The 16176-nt window shown below is 44.3% G+C and overlaps 1 protein-coding gene across 1 annotated transcript in view; it reads left to right on the top strand.

Annotated features, from left to right (window-relative positions):
- The window catches only part of CD99L2 (CD99 molecule like 2), a 91849-nt gene that overhangs the window by 65398 nt on the left and 10275 nt on the right, over nucleotides 1-16176 (top strand). The window contains exons 5-7 of the mRNA XM_058658582.1: nucleotides 2634-2705; nucleotides 2814-2912; nucleotides 4970-5035. Coding sequence (XP_058514565.1) covers nucleotides 2634-2705; nucleotides 2814-2912; nucleotides 4970-5035 — 237 coding nt within the window. The remainder of the gene's footprint in view (nucleotides 1-2633; nucleotides 2706-2813; nucleotides 2913-4969; nucleotides 5036-16176) is intronic.

The raw sequence follows: 16176 nt of genomic DNA, 5'->3' as shown, positions 1-16176 counted from the left end.
GGAAACCACTGGCCGGCTCTGGTACTGCCTGGTCCCGTCCAGTCTCATTACCTACAGCAGCTTGCATGCCTCCCCGGCCTGGCAGAGCTGCAAGTGTTGCCACCCCTGGAGAACGTCACAGAGTGGGGAGCGAGCACTATGGTCTTGGAACTGTGCATGTGATGTAGGCTCTTCGGAGCTTTTGTTTGTGTTGGTCTTAGCTGTGCAGAGCTGTCATCTTAGTACCTCAAATGGAAAACACTTTATCCTGAAATGGGCATCAGCAAACAACAAATAAACTCACATTTCACTATGCAAAGCCAAAAGACATATTTGTCTAAATTGTAACCCATTTCATTACAAAAAGACTGAGTACTGAGAAGCTGTTTAACTTGCAGGGTTAGATACAGATTTTCAAAACTATCATTTTTTGCTTGAAATTTGTAAGGATTTATTTGTTTTATTTAAAAGGAATATTTAGAGAGACAAAATGAACCTCTTTACCCTGGGTCAGTCCCCTAATAGTTGCATCAGCCGAGTTGGACTAGGCCAAAACCAGGAACATGGCACTGCAACAATGTAGCCTCCCACACAGGTAGCACATGCTCTGCTGCTTCCCTAGGTGCTTTGGCAGGAAGCTGAATTGCAAGTGGAACAGCTGAAATTCAAATCGGTTCCTGTATGGGTTACTGGTATCTCCTCGACTGCAGCTTTATCAGTTGAACTTAACACCACAAAACTGCCCCCTCTTGAAATCATAACTACCATCTATGATTTTCCTTCCATGAGAGACTCATTTTGGTAATTTGCAAAAAAAGACCTGCCAAGTGTTCCAGCTGACTAACCACAACTGGCCAATCACAATCTTCACATATTTGTTAACTAGCCTACAATACACTCTGCCAAGGAGGAATCTTTAAGACAAGTGGCTATGGATGCTCAGAATAGATATCATTGCACAAGTGGTTTCTCGGGTGTCAATCATTATGCCCCATGTCTTAATCTATTTTGTCTGAATATTAAAATATCTTGATTTGATTTTTTCTACTTTATTAGTTCCCCAAACTCCTATTAATTCCCAAAACTCAACTAGGCCACTAGACTCAGTTCTTGTCCACAAGGAAAATCACAAGGTATGTGTTCTGACATTGGCGTGCACATTCGGACTGGGCTCCTCAGTTGCTGATGCCTGTGCAGTGGACAGTATGTTCAGATGCAAGTGGGGGACATAATAGCCAGTTCAACTAGATCAGCAGGTGTCCCCTGCCTCGTCAGAGGATAGAAAGAACAGGCTGGACAACAATCCTGGCCATGTAGAAGTATGTTCCTGGGTCTGTGGATGCACTAAGGTGGACTTTCTCACCCAATAGACCTTGGGAAGATTTTCTCAACCTTGAAGAAATGACACAAACAACTTCTCAGAACTTTCAAAACCACTGAAGTAACACCCTTGGAACACTCTTTCCCACTTTAGATCTCTAAACCGTCATCAAATGACCATCCCCCATCCCCAGGTGCTGCTGTAGTTTGACAGCAAGGAGCGGCCCCTCACCTACCCTTCCTCCCCTGTGGACAGAGAACAAAATCCAAACATGTCTCATCCACCTTCCTCCATAGCTTGATCATTCCTACCCTAGCGGAGGCCCATGTGGGTGTGCATCTCTCTCAACTATAAGCAATGTTAAAAATAGAATTTAGAAACTCACACACACTAAAAGAAATAAAGTGGAGAAACCGACTCGAACCAGCACCCATATAGGATGCCAGTGCCACAGGCAGAGGATTAACCTGCAATGCCATGGTGCCAGGCTTGCAACCAGCACTTGTTTTTGTTTTTGTTTTGTTTTACTTACCAAAACACAATCCTGAGGCCCTATCTAGATAAGATCAGCACTGCAGTTAAAATGGCTATGAGCAGTTTGGTGATCATGTTGTTGACTTGTAAATCTTGTAGAGGCGTTTTTCTCCTTTGCACCCCCATTACTGCTTCCTCTCAGACGTTCATGCTCTGCCATGTGTGCCTTCCCACCTACGCTTTCTGGAGAAGAGTCACAGCGTAGTCTTCTAAAGTTCAAGATAATGAACTATATGAAAATTCAGGGCAGCTGTGGCGTGTAGTGTATATGGAAGGAATCTAAATTCAGGATTGCTCATCTATAAGAATTAGTGCAACAGGGATCTTTCCCATTGCTTTGACAGGAATCTGAGTTCCGGGAGCTAATGCTTACAATAGTAATGGCACCTATATGAAATGGCGTATTGTGACCATCTTCCACCTATGTGATACTGCTGTACTGGGAGTGTGATCTCAGGCCACATCTGGGCATCATGCTCTGTGGATGGTGGTAGAAGGCACAGCTCAGACTGCTCTAGGGTCACGTTCAAGATGTTCTCTGTATCATGTGCTAATGTCCAGCAGTTCTGGGTTCAGGCCCCACCTCCACTAACGTTCATCCACCTCACAGTCCTTTCCCCATCCCTAAGGACAAATGAGAAGAACTCACTGCACTTCATCCACTTCTGTAGCTGCTGTGTTGGAGGTTGTGGGCCAAGATAAGGGAGCTATCTTCGTCATGGGACTTTGTTGAGGCATGCAGTGACAGCTATATTTCGTTACGTAGTGTGCCCCCTTGCTACCCTCCTCTGCTCTCTAGGGAGATGGGACCACATCGCCACTACCACAACCAGGAGGCCAGGAACAACCAGAGCCCCAGCAAAACCTGCAGGTGATGTATCGCCTGGGCAGCCCAGTAAGGAAGGGTCCAGAGAATCACCCTGGAGGGGAGTGTCCAATGAGCTGGTTGAGGTTGGACCAATTGGCTGTCTTGTTTTAGGGCCTCCTAAACCTGATGATTTTGACTTGGCCGATGCCTTGGATGATCAGAAGGATCTGGATGACGGCCACAGGAAGCCCAGCGCAGGAGGAGGAGGAGGTAAGTCTGGCTGGTGGAAACCACTGGCCGGCTCTGGTACTGCCTGGTCCCGTCCAGTCTCATTACCTACAGCAGCTTGCATGCCTCCCCGGCCTGGCAGAGCTGCAAGTGTTGCCACCCCTGGAGAACGTCACAGAGTGGGGAGCGAGCACTATGGTCTTGGAACTGTGCATGTGATGTAGGCTCTTCGGAGCTTTTGTTTGTGTTGGTCTTAGCTGTGCAGAGCTGTCATCTTAGTACCTCAAATGGAAAACACTTTATCCTGAAATGGGCATTGCTAAATCCATGCCTCTGCAGATACTTAACTTGTTGTGATGAGAAACGACTGCCAAGATAGAAGCAAAGTTAGCTGAGCAGAGAAGAGCTGCTTCACACTTGGGCCACTCTCTGGTGTCTGGCTTGATGGAGGCCCATGGGTTGTCGCCTAAGCTTCTGTGCAGCCGTAATGTGTGCCTTGGCTGACGCGGAGCAAGGCAAGCCAGCCTCACGCAGACAGCTGGCTGTGGGAAGACAGTGATGCTGTAGACTGTTGAGGTCACCGTGGACATCCTTTGAGAGAACACCAGCGCTAGACTTCTAGGGTCCATGCAGCACGCACTGGGAGTGCACCAAGGAGCTCCGCCCACTTGGTTCCTCAGCTCCACTTCTGTAATGCTCCTGACCTTGAAGTGATCTTTGACCCATTCGTGTTTGGCAGTGTCTGTCCTGCACCTGTCACTTGGCAAATACTGGTGTACACAGATATTTGGTTTGAATTTCCAAAGTAGTCCACATGATTTTATAGAAAAAGCAAAAGTTGTGTTTGTCTAAATTGATACCTGTCTCCCTGCAAAAAACAAACAAAAACAAAACATAATAAAACAAAAAACCCTTAATGCTGTTCAAATCTCATTGGTAGGTAAAAATCCCAATTTCCCTTGAACTCTTTGGCAATAAATACCACTAGTGATTTTCCTTCAGTTTATGGGCTCATTTATTTCCAAGGTAACATCTGCCAAATATTCTAGTTGGCAAGTCCTACTTAGTCCATCCTTCCTATTGAAATCAATTTTTGATGGCAGAGCAGCTAATACAAAGGGAGTTCAGAAAGTTTAAGATGGAGTGAAATGAGTTTATTTTGGCTCAGATTTTGTAAAGAATCTGTAGGGGTTTTTTTCATAATAAGCTTTTTCTAATTATACAGATGGGAAATGGAACAAGCTACCCGAGTACCTTTGAGTCAGATGAATAGAGCACAGTGCTTTCAAGTGCAGTAGAACTGCACTAGGCATCCTTGCCATTTCAGCACACAGAATTAGTAAAAGACATGCACCCAGTGGTGTAGTTGTAATATAGTTAATTTTTCTACTTCCATACATTGCTGCATACCAATCACCAGAAACTTCGTGAATGAAAACAACAGCTGTTTATTATTTCACATTTTCCACTGGTCAGGAGTTCAGGAGCAGCTTGACTGAATTTTCTCTGCGAGAGCTCACTCAGCAACAGTCGAAGTGTTGAGTAGGGCTGGGGTCTCACATCAGACCTCATCAGTTTCTTCCTAGCTCAGGTGATGCTGATGGTCCATTTCCTGCAGCTGTGAAACAGTGGCTCCCTGCTTCTCCAAGACAAGCAAGAGAAGGATGGAGTGGGAGAGAGGAGAGCAAGGTGCTTCTCATGCCTGAGCTCAAAGAAAATCTAAACCCAGTGGGAAAAAGAATCCCATGGCTCTGCCAGGCCTACCCAGGATCATCTCCTTTTTGGTATTGCAAAGTCACACTAATTTGACTCCATCTTTACATATGCGAACTGCTTCGGCATGTGAGCTCGTGTAATCATGGAGAACATAACTGTCATGTTAATGTACCCAGTCACACTGACAGTGGATGACAGTGGTGCTGGGTGTGCATGCTCGGATGAGGCAAGTTTGGAGTCCTCATCAAGTTTTGCTCACTGTATTCATCAATTTGCCATGTTTTAAGATGCTCTGGTAGTCATTTCCTGCGAATTTTGGACAGCATTTGCACAGGTTTCTTGTTGAACTTTTTTCATTGACATGTATGTTTTATTGTCTCTAGGTTTCTCAGACAAGGATCTTGAAGACCTGTTAGGGGATGGCGACTACAAGCCTGACAAGAATAAAGGTAGGAACATTGATACATGCAAACTTTGTGGCTCATCAGGTTATTATGTGGCAAACAGGTTAATTGAATCATTTTTAGCCTCAGGGAAGTGAGAGGTGGGACTGAGACCTCCCATCTTACAAGTTGGGAAACATCTGAAATGATGTGGGCCCGGCAGGCTGCTGGGAGGCATTGCTAACCACACTTGGCAGTAATGCACATTTTCTCTAGTGTTCCCCAAGGCAAGGTGCTACATGGGCTCATGTTCCCAAGCTAACCGAAGCATGTGCAAGCAGCAGCACTGATGTTGTATCTGGGCCAGCAAGGCCTGTGAGGCTAGCCTTCCTGCCCTGGCCACTCTGTCTCGCCTGAGAGGAGAGGACCAGGCAGTGTGCCTCTCTACCCCCGAATGAGAGGAGGACTGCTAGTGAAACTGTGCTAAATATATCATGATGATAGGATGCAGGACGTCCTCCATTGATTATACCTGCAGTGCCATGATGCACTTAAACAGCAGAGCGAAAACAAGGAATTTTTGAGATGCATGGTGAGTCAAGAGTCTTTCACCGTGTCCTGTTCTTTTGGAATAGTTTGCATCATGAGCAAATGTAAACATAGCTTAGGAAAGGTCTGTGTCTCCTGACCCAGCTTCTCCTGGTGATACCTAACATAACTGGAGTCTGTCGCCAGCCCTGGGAAGCTGGCCTCTGTACAATGATGATGTCTGCTGACGCACACATTGCCTCTGTGCCTGTGTGCATTGGTCCACAACATTGTATCACCTTGGCAGGCTGAAATAGCTTCCTCGTCTCACCCCTGGGTATGCATGTCCTGCCAAGATGCCAAAGAATTCTTTAATTATGGTACACAGCAGCAGTGGTCCTAACGAGAGCAGGGAGTATCAGCCAGACTGTTGCAACAAAACAACTCAGTGGCGTAACTTTGTTGCTGTGACCTTTAGGGTCCTACCTTCAGCTTAATAACGTAGGGCTCTAAGCTGTAGCTATACCTGTTGTGACGACAACATATCTCCAAGGTGAGTGGTCGTGGTTGTAGCTCTGGCTGTGATGTGTTGCGGCGGCAGGTTGCTGTTGTCATGGGAGTTGTGCATGTATCTGGTTGTAACCGTAGTATACTCCCCACAGTTTGGGCTGCGCTAAGAGTTTGCTCCTTTCTTGCAAAACCTGTGTGCTTTTCCTCTGGGAAAAAGTGTTTTCTTCTGATTAGGGGATGCTGTAGTCAAATTTGTCCTTCGAAACAACTTTCCTGACAGTGGCATCTCTAGGAAAAAGAGAGAGAGAGAGAGAGCGAGCGAGCGCGCGCAAGCCCTAAAAGCCTCTAAATGAAACTTGCAAGTGTCAGGATAACATGGAACATTTAAAGGGCAAGCCTGGAAAATGAGCCAATTACTCCTGGGTGACAAATGGTATTTCCAGATGGCAAGGTGAGGGCAGTGGTAGCGTGTGGAAGCCTGCAGAAACAGTGAAGATCTGAATGACATGGCGGGAGCTTTTGCTTATTAAAATTCCATGTCTTACCAAGGAAGGAGGGTTGGGAAATTCTTTAATTAGGCTCATGTTTGAACTTGTCTTGTAAAGAATAATCACTTGTTAGCTGATGGGGAGAGGGTGGGGGCAAGCTGACTCGGGGCTGCAGGATGTTTACAGTGGAATCTTGGGCTCTACCTTCCAAGAAGGGTGTGCCTGTGGCACGAACAGAGGGGCAGCACCACAATTCACCAGGTTGGGATCTCCTGCCCAGAAAGAATCCTCACAAAGGCGCTTTCCAGCCCGTGGGCCCTGGGCACAAAGGTTCGGAATGCATTTCTGAATAATACTCATTTTATCTGTCATGTGTATTTTTTGTTTTCTGCTTACCTTTCCCTAGGGGGAGGTTCCATGTGTCCACCTGCTCTGCCCTCACACCTTTTATGCCCACCCTGGACTTGGCTTGCCCCCTTCTCTCACCAGCACTTCAAGACTGGTACACTTCAACTCCTTCATGCTCCTCAGCCCCTGCTCACAGCCTGGTCCTGTATGACTTTGCTACTCACTTTCCCCTTAACATTCTTTCCCATTAGGCGCTCTGGAACTCCTCCTCAAGTCTTTCACTGCTCTCCTTGTCAGCTTTTCTCTACACACCCATTGTCATCTAGTGGATTTAATTCGTTAATGCCTGATGCAGTACGTTGTTCCTAAGCCACGTGAGAGTTGTATTGGAAACCAAGATCTGAATGTGTCTACTGATTGTTGGAACATGGTCACTTCTAGCTCATCTGGGCAGGCAGGCAGGCAGGCATAGGAAATACTCTGCTTGCTGTGTGTGTGTGTGTGTGTGTGTGTGTTTTAAGATCTATTTATTTTCATTGGAAAGACAGATTACAGAGAGGAGAGACAGCAGAGAGAAAGATCTTCATCCACTGGTTCTTTACCCAGATGTCCACAGTGGCCAGAAATGGAGCTGATCTGAAGGTGGGAACCTGGAGCTTCTTTGGGGTCTCCCACGTGGATGCATGGGCTCGATGACTTGAGCTATCCTCCATTGCATTCCCAGGCCATAAGCAGAGAGCTGGATCAGAAGTGGAGCAGCTGGGACACAAACTGGTGCCCATACTGGATACCAGCACCATAGGTGGAGGCTAGGCCGTTTGAGCCACCAGGCTGGTCCCTCTGCTGTGATTTACAGTGTATGAGGAATAACAGGCTTTAATTAAGATAGTGTGTGGGGTGGGGCACCTCACACGGAGGGGTACTTGTAATGCCCATGCCAGGGAGCTGCCTATGAGGAGAAGGGCAGGGAGGCCAAAGGACGATCCCCGAGCATGGTCAAGAGTGAAAAAAGGAGGAATCACCTAGACTGGGTGATTCAGAGAGCAGACCTTCTCTGTTCACACTGTGCAGGCAGAGAAGTCCAGGATCCAGCGCGCCTGTAGATCAAGTGTCTCCTAAGTGTCCTTGCCCTGGTTGGTGATGGGTCCCTGCCTGTGTTTCACATGGTGAAAAGCAGAACTTGGGCAGAAAGCTATGGTATTATTAACAGGGGTACTAATTCCATCATGAAGATTCGATGCTCATGACTGATTCCTCTTCCCAAATATTCCATTTATTTTTTTTAATTTTACTTTTTATTATTATCATCTTATGATACAGTTCCATAGACCCTGGGATTTTTATTACCCCTCCCCATTTCCCTTCCCTCTCTCTGAGTTACCCTATATCATTAGTATAGTTCTTCATACACAGTCATATGTTCATCATTGCAGCTATGGACAATGGCAGAGTCCAGCATCCTATTGTCAAGATACAGTAAACAGTTTCATTGGGAGTCCATCTTTGATCTGGATGTAGAGATGCATACTACATTGTATCCTCACATCTGCATGATAGTCTCCATTACACAGTTACTATACATCCCCTTAAATAAAAAGCCACTAAACAAAATCAACAACAGGAAGAAAAATAACCATACCCATGAAGTTAAATAATATGCTACTGAATGACTAATGTGTTACTGAAGAAATGAAAAAGAAAATCAAAAACCTTCTTGAAGAAAATGATGCTACTGTATGATCTATGAGTCATTGAAGAATTTAATCAGAAGAGTGTTTTGAAGAGGTGAAACTAACCAAAAAAAAAAAAAAAAGGACCAAAATCCATGAGATATAGTTTCCACTGATTTTTGTTCATGAAGTGTGTCTCTTCTAGACAATAAATAGATGGGTTTTGTTTTTTAATCCAGTCTACTAATCAATGATGTTTGATTGAGCTTAAGCCATTTACATTCAGAGTTTAATATGTATGGGTGGTACTTTGGTCCTGTCATTTTAGGAATGGGTTGTTCATTGGTTTAGTCTTCTGCTGTTATTTTACTGGGATGTTCTTCCCATTTGCCTTTGGTTTTGGTGGGTGCTATTCCTTTTCTCTGTCTGGAGAACATCTCGAAGTGTCATTTGTAGGGCAGGTTTGGAAGAGGCAAATTCTTGTAACTTTTCTTTACTATGGAAAATTTTTATTTCATTTTCAAAGACACAGAAAAGTTTTGCTGGATACATTATCCTAGGCTGACAATTTTTTTCTTTCAGAATCTGGAATATGTCACTCCGTTCTCTTCTTGCCTGTAGAGTTTCCTGTGAGAGGTCTCCTGTGAATTTAATTGGCATTCCTTTATATGTCAATTGATTTTTTTTTCATGTGCACATTTAAGGATCTTTTCCTTATGTTCGATTGAAGAGAGCTTGATGATCATGTGTTGTGAAGATTGCTTTTGGTCAACTCTGCTGGGAGTTAGTTCTGTGCCGCTCCTGGATGTTGTTTCCCAATTCTTTCTCTAGGTTAGGGGAATTTTCCCTTATTATGTCATTGGATACACCTTTAATCCCAGCTTTTCTTTCTGAACCTTCTGGGATCCCTATAACTCTGATACTTGACCTTTTAATACTGTCCTTCAATTCTTGAGTATTTTTTTTTTGCCTGATCCAGCTCTGCTTCCAGCTTTTTGTTTGCATCACCCTGGTGACAGGAAATATCTTCCAATTCTGAGATTCTTTCTTCTGCCTCCTTCATTTTATTTTGGAGACTCTCCACTGTACTTTTCTGATAGATCAGCTTTCATTTGATTCATTTCCAGTGTGACATATTCCTTGAATTCTTTGAATGCCTGCTTTACGTGCTTCTCAGTATTGAAAACAAGTTTTATAACAAGTGTTTTGAATTCTGTGTGCCCCATTTTCTCAATGTCTCCTTCAGTTAACTCTGAGCTTGACAAAGGGTTTTGCTCCTTTGTAGGGGAGTCCTCAGCAATATTCATTGTGCCTTTGTCTCTTCCTTTGCTCTTGTTCATTGTACAAGGTTAGCAGATTCTTCTCCTTGGGGCAGGTTTCTAAGCTCTGTCACCCACAGGTCTACAGTTTGATTTTAGTTATTGCAGTTGGTGCATGATTCTTTGTTGGCAGTCAGCTGTACCACTCTCTCCAGCAAGTTCCAGGTCTGAGTTCTTATGTTAGATTTCCACCTTGTTCTGTTTAGCCCCAGCTCCTGGCTCACCACTCTCCAGCTCCTGTGATATCATGCTGAGGCTGCACCATTGTCTGTACAACCTTTCTCCCACTTCCGGTTGTAGCAGGTCCCAGGATTAGGGAGACAACAAATGTCCTATATAGGTAGGTTATTGCTGGTGCTGATCTTTCAGGAACCTGTTGGCCATTAGGTCTGAGGGCCACATGGATGTATTTTGACCTGTATGATGCCATATACAGTATTATTTTCCTGTGGGACCAGTGCAGTGCTCTGACTCAGTGAGTTCTCCCCAAGCTCAGCACATGCGCAGTTCACTGCTGTCCAGGCAGTCTTGAATTCTTTGCCACAGTGTACAAAATGGCACCTGACGTGCCACTACTAGAGTGCTTGATCTGCTGGCCATCAGGTCTGAGGGCTACTCAGACCTGTCTTGGGTGGAACCTGTAGAATGCTGCGTTGCTGCAGTTCACTGAGTCAGAAATGAGTTCACTTCCAGCTCAGCGTATGCTCAGTCCTTTCCCTTGCCTTTGCCTCCTTACGCAAAATGGCGCCCAATTCAGCTCTAGGGGGCTGACTGGGCTGTGAAATCCACCCTGTTCTCGCACTGTCTGTCTGGAATCTGCTGCTCTGTCTCTGCTTCTGGTCAAATCAAACGGACCAGCAGGACAGACGGTTCTTTCTCTGGGTTCACCTTCCAAGCTCCCAGTGAAAGTCCCTTCCCACCTGGTTGCTGGTGGAGTTCCAGCTGCTGATGGAGTTCAGCTTGCCATATGCTGAATGCCGCTGGAGTATCAGTCACTGCAACACCACACCATTGTGTCAGCTGCTTTCCTGTGTCTGTCAGTCTCCAAGTACCCCTCTGCTGTTGTTCTGTCCTCTCCTCTTTCCTGGAATGTGCCCTCTTTGCTTCACACTGACTAATGTTTCTCCATCTGTTTAAATGTGTCCTCACCCTAATCTGCCATCTTGATTGTAAGGTTATTTCTTAATGCTGTCAGAATTGAGGGTGGACTTTCAGTGTGGCCGTTCAAGGATACGCAGACATCCTATGTGCAACACCATTTTACTCATATATCCATAATCATTTCTGTGTCTAGCCTTGATCATTAACCTAACCATGATTTCATACTGTATTGCTAAATGTATTCCAGTGCTGAAGCCTTTATTTTAAACTTCATATTCTTCTAGCTCTTTCTAACGTGTTATAAAGTGGAAATCTGTTCTCCAGATTCATAGCCACTATGCATATACCTGATAAAAGTGCATCTGATGGTGAAAATCCTTACTCCTGCTGTCCTGGATTTACTGTCTCACCTGGTTCCTGTGTGTAGGTATGACAGTGTGAGAATTATTAACCCATACCCATCTGGGAAACATTTTTACCAAATGTGGAGGATTTTTGTGTTTACCTTAGTTTCTGTTCAAAAGGCTGCCTAGACTCCATTTCAGCCCTTCGTTCAAGCCGTGTGGCAGTGTCGTGTGTGTGCTCTGATTTCTGTAGTCAGCTCACTGGACTTTTTACCATCACATTGATTTCTTCTTTGCAGAATGGCAAATAATTGGAATCACAGAATCGGTAGCCTTTTCAGAGTGGCTTCTTTGACTTAGCAGTGGGCATTTAAAGTATCATGGCTTTTTATCACGTAACAGCTTGCTTCTTCACTGGAAAATTGTCAATTCTACGGCTGTGTTCTTGTGTACCCAATTATCTGCTAACGAACATCTTGGTTACTTTCCATTTTTAGTTGCTATGTATAAAACTACTAAAGACATGTGCATACAGGATTTTGTGTGGGCATACATTTCAACTCAGGTCAGACAGCAACCCTACATCTAACTGTACAATAAGTTATTAAACTGCCTTCCAAACTTATCGCAAAGTTGGTACCTCAGGGCAAGGAATGTAGTTGGCACCACTTAAATTGTACATGATATCAAGGGGACCTAACAGACATCTATAGCACTTTCCTTCCAACAGTGACTGAATCTGCATTCCTCTCACCCGTCATATGGAGCATTTGGGGGGATATATAATATTTTATGTCACAAAACAAGTTGTAACAAATTCTAAAAGCCTGGAAATCATAGCAGGGATATTTTCTAACCACAGTGCAGTAAAACCAGAAACCAATACCTAGGGAAACTTTGGAGACTATGGACATACGTGGGCAGCAAACAACTTACTCCAAAAGTAGATCAACAAAGAAATCAAAGAGGAAATGTTAACATTTCTTGAAATGAATGAAGATTGAAACATAGCATAACAAAAGCTATGTGATCACAACAAAGGATAGTTTAGAACAATGAATTTTTAGATCAAAATCCCCACTCAGACTAGTTATCACAAAATAATCCATGGTTATTTCTGTATTTAGCCATCTCCAAGTATGTCAGTACCCAAACCTTTATTTTGATCTTTCATATTCTTCTACTTCTTTATTATCTGTTCCTTCTCCTATAATGAAAATCCTTGCTGTTTCTGTAATTGGATTACTTTCTTGCCTCATTAATATTATACATGTATGGCACTATCAGAATTATTAATCCACACCAATTTGAAAAAAAAAACTACCACCTCATATACTCCAGCTAGTTTTCTGCCCATTTAAACATTATAAAGCTACAGTAATTAAAGCAGCATAGTATTGTAAAGATGGATGCATAGACCAGTGGAATAGAACAGAGGCCCTACAGGTAGCCCCACCTTGATATGGTCGAGTGCTCCTAACAAAAAATGCAGACCACACAGTGGGAGAGCAGCAGTCTTTTCACTAAATGCTCCTTGGGAAACTGGATATGTACATGCAGGAGAACAAACATTGACTATCTCTCACCATGTACAAAAATCAAGTCCACACGGGTGAAAGGCATAAACTAAAGCCTGAAGCTATAAAACTAGTAGAAGAACGTGTAGGGGAAATGGCTCAGGATGTTGAAAAGGCCAAGAATTTTCTTGATCAAGACTCTAAGAGCACAAGAAATAAGAGAAAAAGCAAATGGGGCTTCAGCAAACTGACAGCTTTTGCACAGCAAAACAAGCAGCAAAGAGAAAACCTACAGAGTAGAGAAAAACTATTTGTAGTTTGTGCATGTGACAGGTGTGTGACGCACAGGATGTCTTAGGAACCTGATTGATATGTATAAGTTGTATATGTCAAAAAAATGAAAGGTTTATTTGAAAGGCAGTTAGAAGAGAGACTTCTTCTATCTGTTGGTTCACTGCCCAGATGACTGCAAGAGCTAGGGCTGGGCCAGGCCAAAGCCAGGAAGCAGGAGCTTTCTTCTAGGTCTCCCACATGAGTACAGGGGCCCAAGTGTTTGGTCATTCTCCACTGCTTTCCCAGGCTATTAACATGGCACTACACTGGAAGTGGAGCAGCCAGAACTTTAACCCACACCAGTATGAGAAGCTGGCATCACAGGCAGTAGCTTTACGTGCTATGCCACAATTCTAGCCCTGCTAAAATTTTTTGAAATAAAAAAAAAATCAAAACAACTCACAATATCAAAAGTTCATGAAAATAAGGAACAACAGAAACTCGCATACAAGATTGGTAGGAATGCAAAGTTTCTTATATAAAATTGAATACAGACCTGCCTAGTAACTTAGCACTTTTATTCCTGTTTGAGAGAAAAGGTTATGAAAATAAACAAACCTCTACCTACCTTATTAGAGGATGCTCATGGCAGCTTTATTTATAATAGCAAAAACAGGATGGCGGAATAAGGTAAGAGCACATTTAAACAGATGGAGAGGGCCCGGCGCTGTGGCCTAGCAGCTAAAGTCCTCGCCTTGAACACCCCGGGATCCCATATGGGCGCCGGTTCTAATCCCGGCTGCTCCACTTCCCATCCAGCTCCCTGCTTGTGGCCTGGGAAAGCAGTGGAGGACGGCCCAAAGCCTTGGGACCCTGCACCCGCGTGGGAGACCCGGAAGAGGTTCCTGATTCCCGGCTTTGGATTGGCGTATCACCAGCCGTTGCGGTCACTTGGAGAGTGAATCATCGGACGAAAGATCTTCCTCTCTCTCTCTCCTCCTCTGTATATCTGACTTTGTAATAAAATAAATAAATCTTAAAACAAACAAACAAAAACCAGATGGAGAATTATTAGCCAGGGTGAAGCAGAGATGCCATGATCCCTTGAAATAGGAGAGAACAGGTCAATGGCAGAGGGACACCTGGAGACCGACGGACACAGGAAAGCAGTGAGGATAGCCGATAACAGTGATCAGATGCTGCAGTGACAGTCAGCAGTCTGTGATCGGAGCTCCACCAGTGGCTAGGTGAAAAGAGGAGTTCAGTGGGAGCTCAGGAGGTGAACCCAGGTATAAAGCTGCCTGTCCTGCTGATTTGCTTGATTGACCAGAAGCAGAGTGAGAGCCCAAACAGGCAGGTGCAGGTACAGGGTGGATTTCATGGCTCAGACCCCCCACCAGTGCCATATAGGGTGCCATTTTGTGTACTGAAGGAAAGGCTGGGGGCAGGATTGGAGGAACAACAGTGAGCTGCACTTAGGCTAAGCTGGGAGAGACCGATTTCTGGCTCAACGCATTGTACTGGTCCCACAGGGAAAACAGTACTGACTTGGCATCTAATGGGTTCCGCTCAAAATAGGTCTAGGTGACCTTCAGACTTAATGGTTAGCAGGCCCAGACCTCCACCATGTGCCACATTGGGCACCGTTTTGTATATGGAGGAAAAGACTGTGGGGCTGAAGGAACAACAAGCTATGCAAGCACTGAGCCAGGAGAGAACTCACTTATGGCTCAATACGTTGCACTGGTATCACAAGAAAAATAGTACCAACTTGACATCCTATGGGTTCCTCCCCAAATAGGTCTGGGTGGGTGGCCTTCAGATCTAACAACCAGCAGATCCCGACAAGACCAGCGCCGCTGACAACCCAGTGATTTAGGACAGCTATTGTCTCCCTAATCTCAGGCACTGCTCAAATCAGGAGTGGCAGACTGTACAGGCAATGGTGTGGCCACAACAGAGGATCACAGGGGATGGTGACTGGGGAGCTGGGGCTACAGAAATCATGGTGGAAGCCTAGCACAAGAGCCCAGGGCTGAAACTTACTGGAGAAAGTGGCACAAGTGACTGCAAATGAAGTACCGGGTACCGAATGCAATCAATAAAATGGACCTGTAGACCACTGTGCAACACAGCTTAGAAACAAGCACTAAGGAGAGGAATCTGCTGGCCAGAATAGTAATAATCAAGAGCAAAAGAAGAGACAGACACAATGAATGTTACTGATGCCTCCCCTGCAAAAGAGCAAAAGCCTTTCTCAACCTCAGAGTCAACTGAGGAGGACATTGAGGAAATGGGAGATAAAGAATTTTAGAAACTTGTTATAAAGCTTCTTAACAATGAGAGGCACATACAGGAGTTCAGGGAATTTAGAGTATATGTTACACAGGAAGTAGCAGCCTTAAAACACAATCAAGCTGGGTTATTAGAAATGAGCACAATGTAGCAAATTAAACTCCCTGTAAAATTCAAGAATTGAAAGAGTGAGGCAGAAGAAGGAATCTCAGAATTGGAAGACATTTCCTTCAATAATGGGGCGGGGGGGGGGGGGAAGCTGGAAGAGGAACTGGATTACTAGGAAAAGTATTCAAGAATTAAGGAACACTATTAAAGGTGAAATCTAGGAGTTATGGGAGTTCCAGAAGACACAGAAAGAGAAGCTGGGTTTTAAAATGTATTCCATGAAATAGTAAAGAAAAACTTCTCTAATTTGGCAAAAGAATTGGGAAACAAAATACAGGGCAGACGCAGAACTCCCAATAACATTGACCAAATGTGGTCTTCTACACAACACATGATAATCAAACTCTCCTCAGTTGAAAACAGGGAAAAGATCCTTAAATATGCATGTGAAAAAATCAGTTAACTTTTAGAGGAATCCCAATCAGATTCACTGCTGACCTCTCAGAAGAAACTGTACAGGCCAAAAGAGAATGGAGTAACATATTCCATATTCTAAAAGGAAAAAAAAATGTTGGTCCAGAATAACTTACCCAGAAAAGCTTTCCTTTGTGTTTGAAAATGAAAAAAAAATTCTTCTGCAGTAAAGAAAAGCTCAAAATTCGCCTCTTCCAGACCTAGTTAAAGGTATTCTTTTGACAGAGAAAAG

This window comes from Ochotona princeps, chromosome X, assembly GCF_030435755.1.
Source record: "Ochotona princeps isolate mOchPri1 chromosome X, mOchPri1.hap1, whole genome shotgun sequence".
Lineage (NCBI taxonomy): Eukaryota > Metazoa > Chordata > Mammalia > Lagomorpha > Ochotonidae > Ochotona > Ochotona princeps.
The sequence above is the reverse complement of the archived record's forward strand: the minus strand, read 5'-3'. Positions and strand labels throughout refer to the sequence as shown.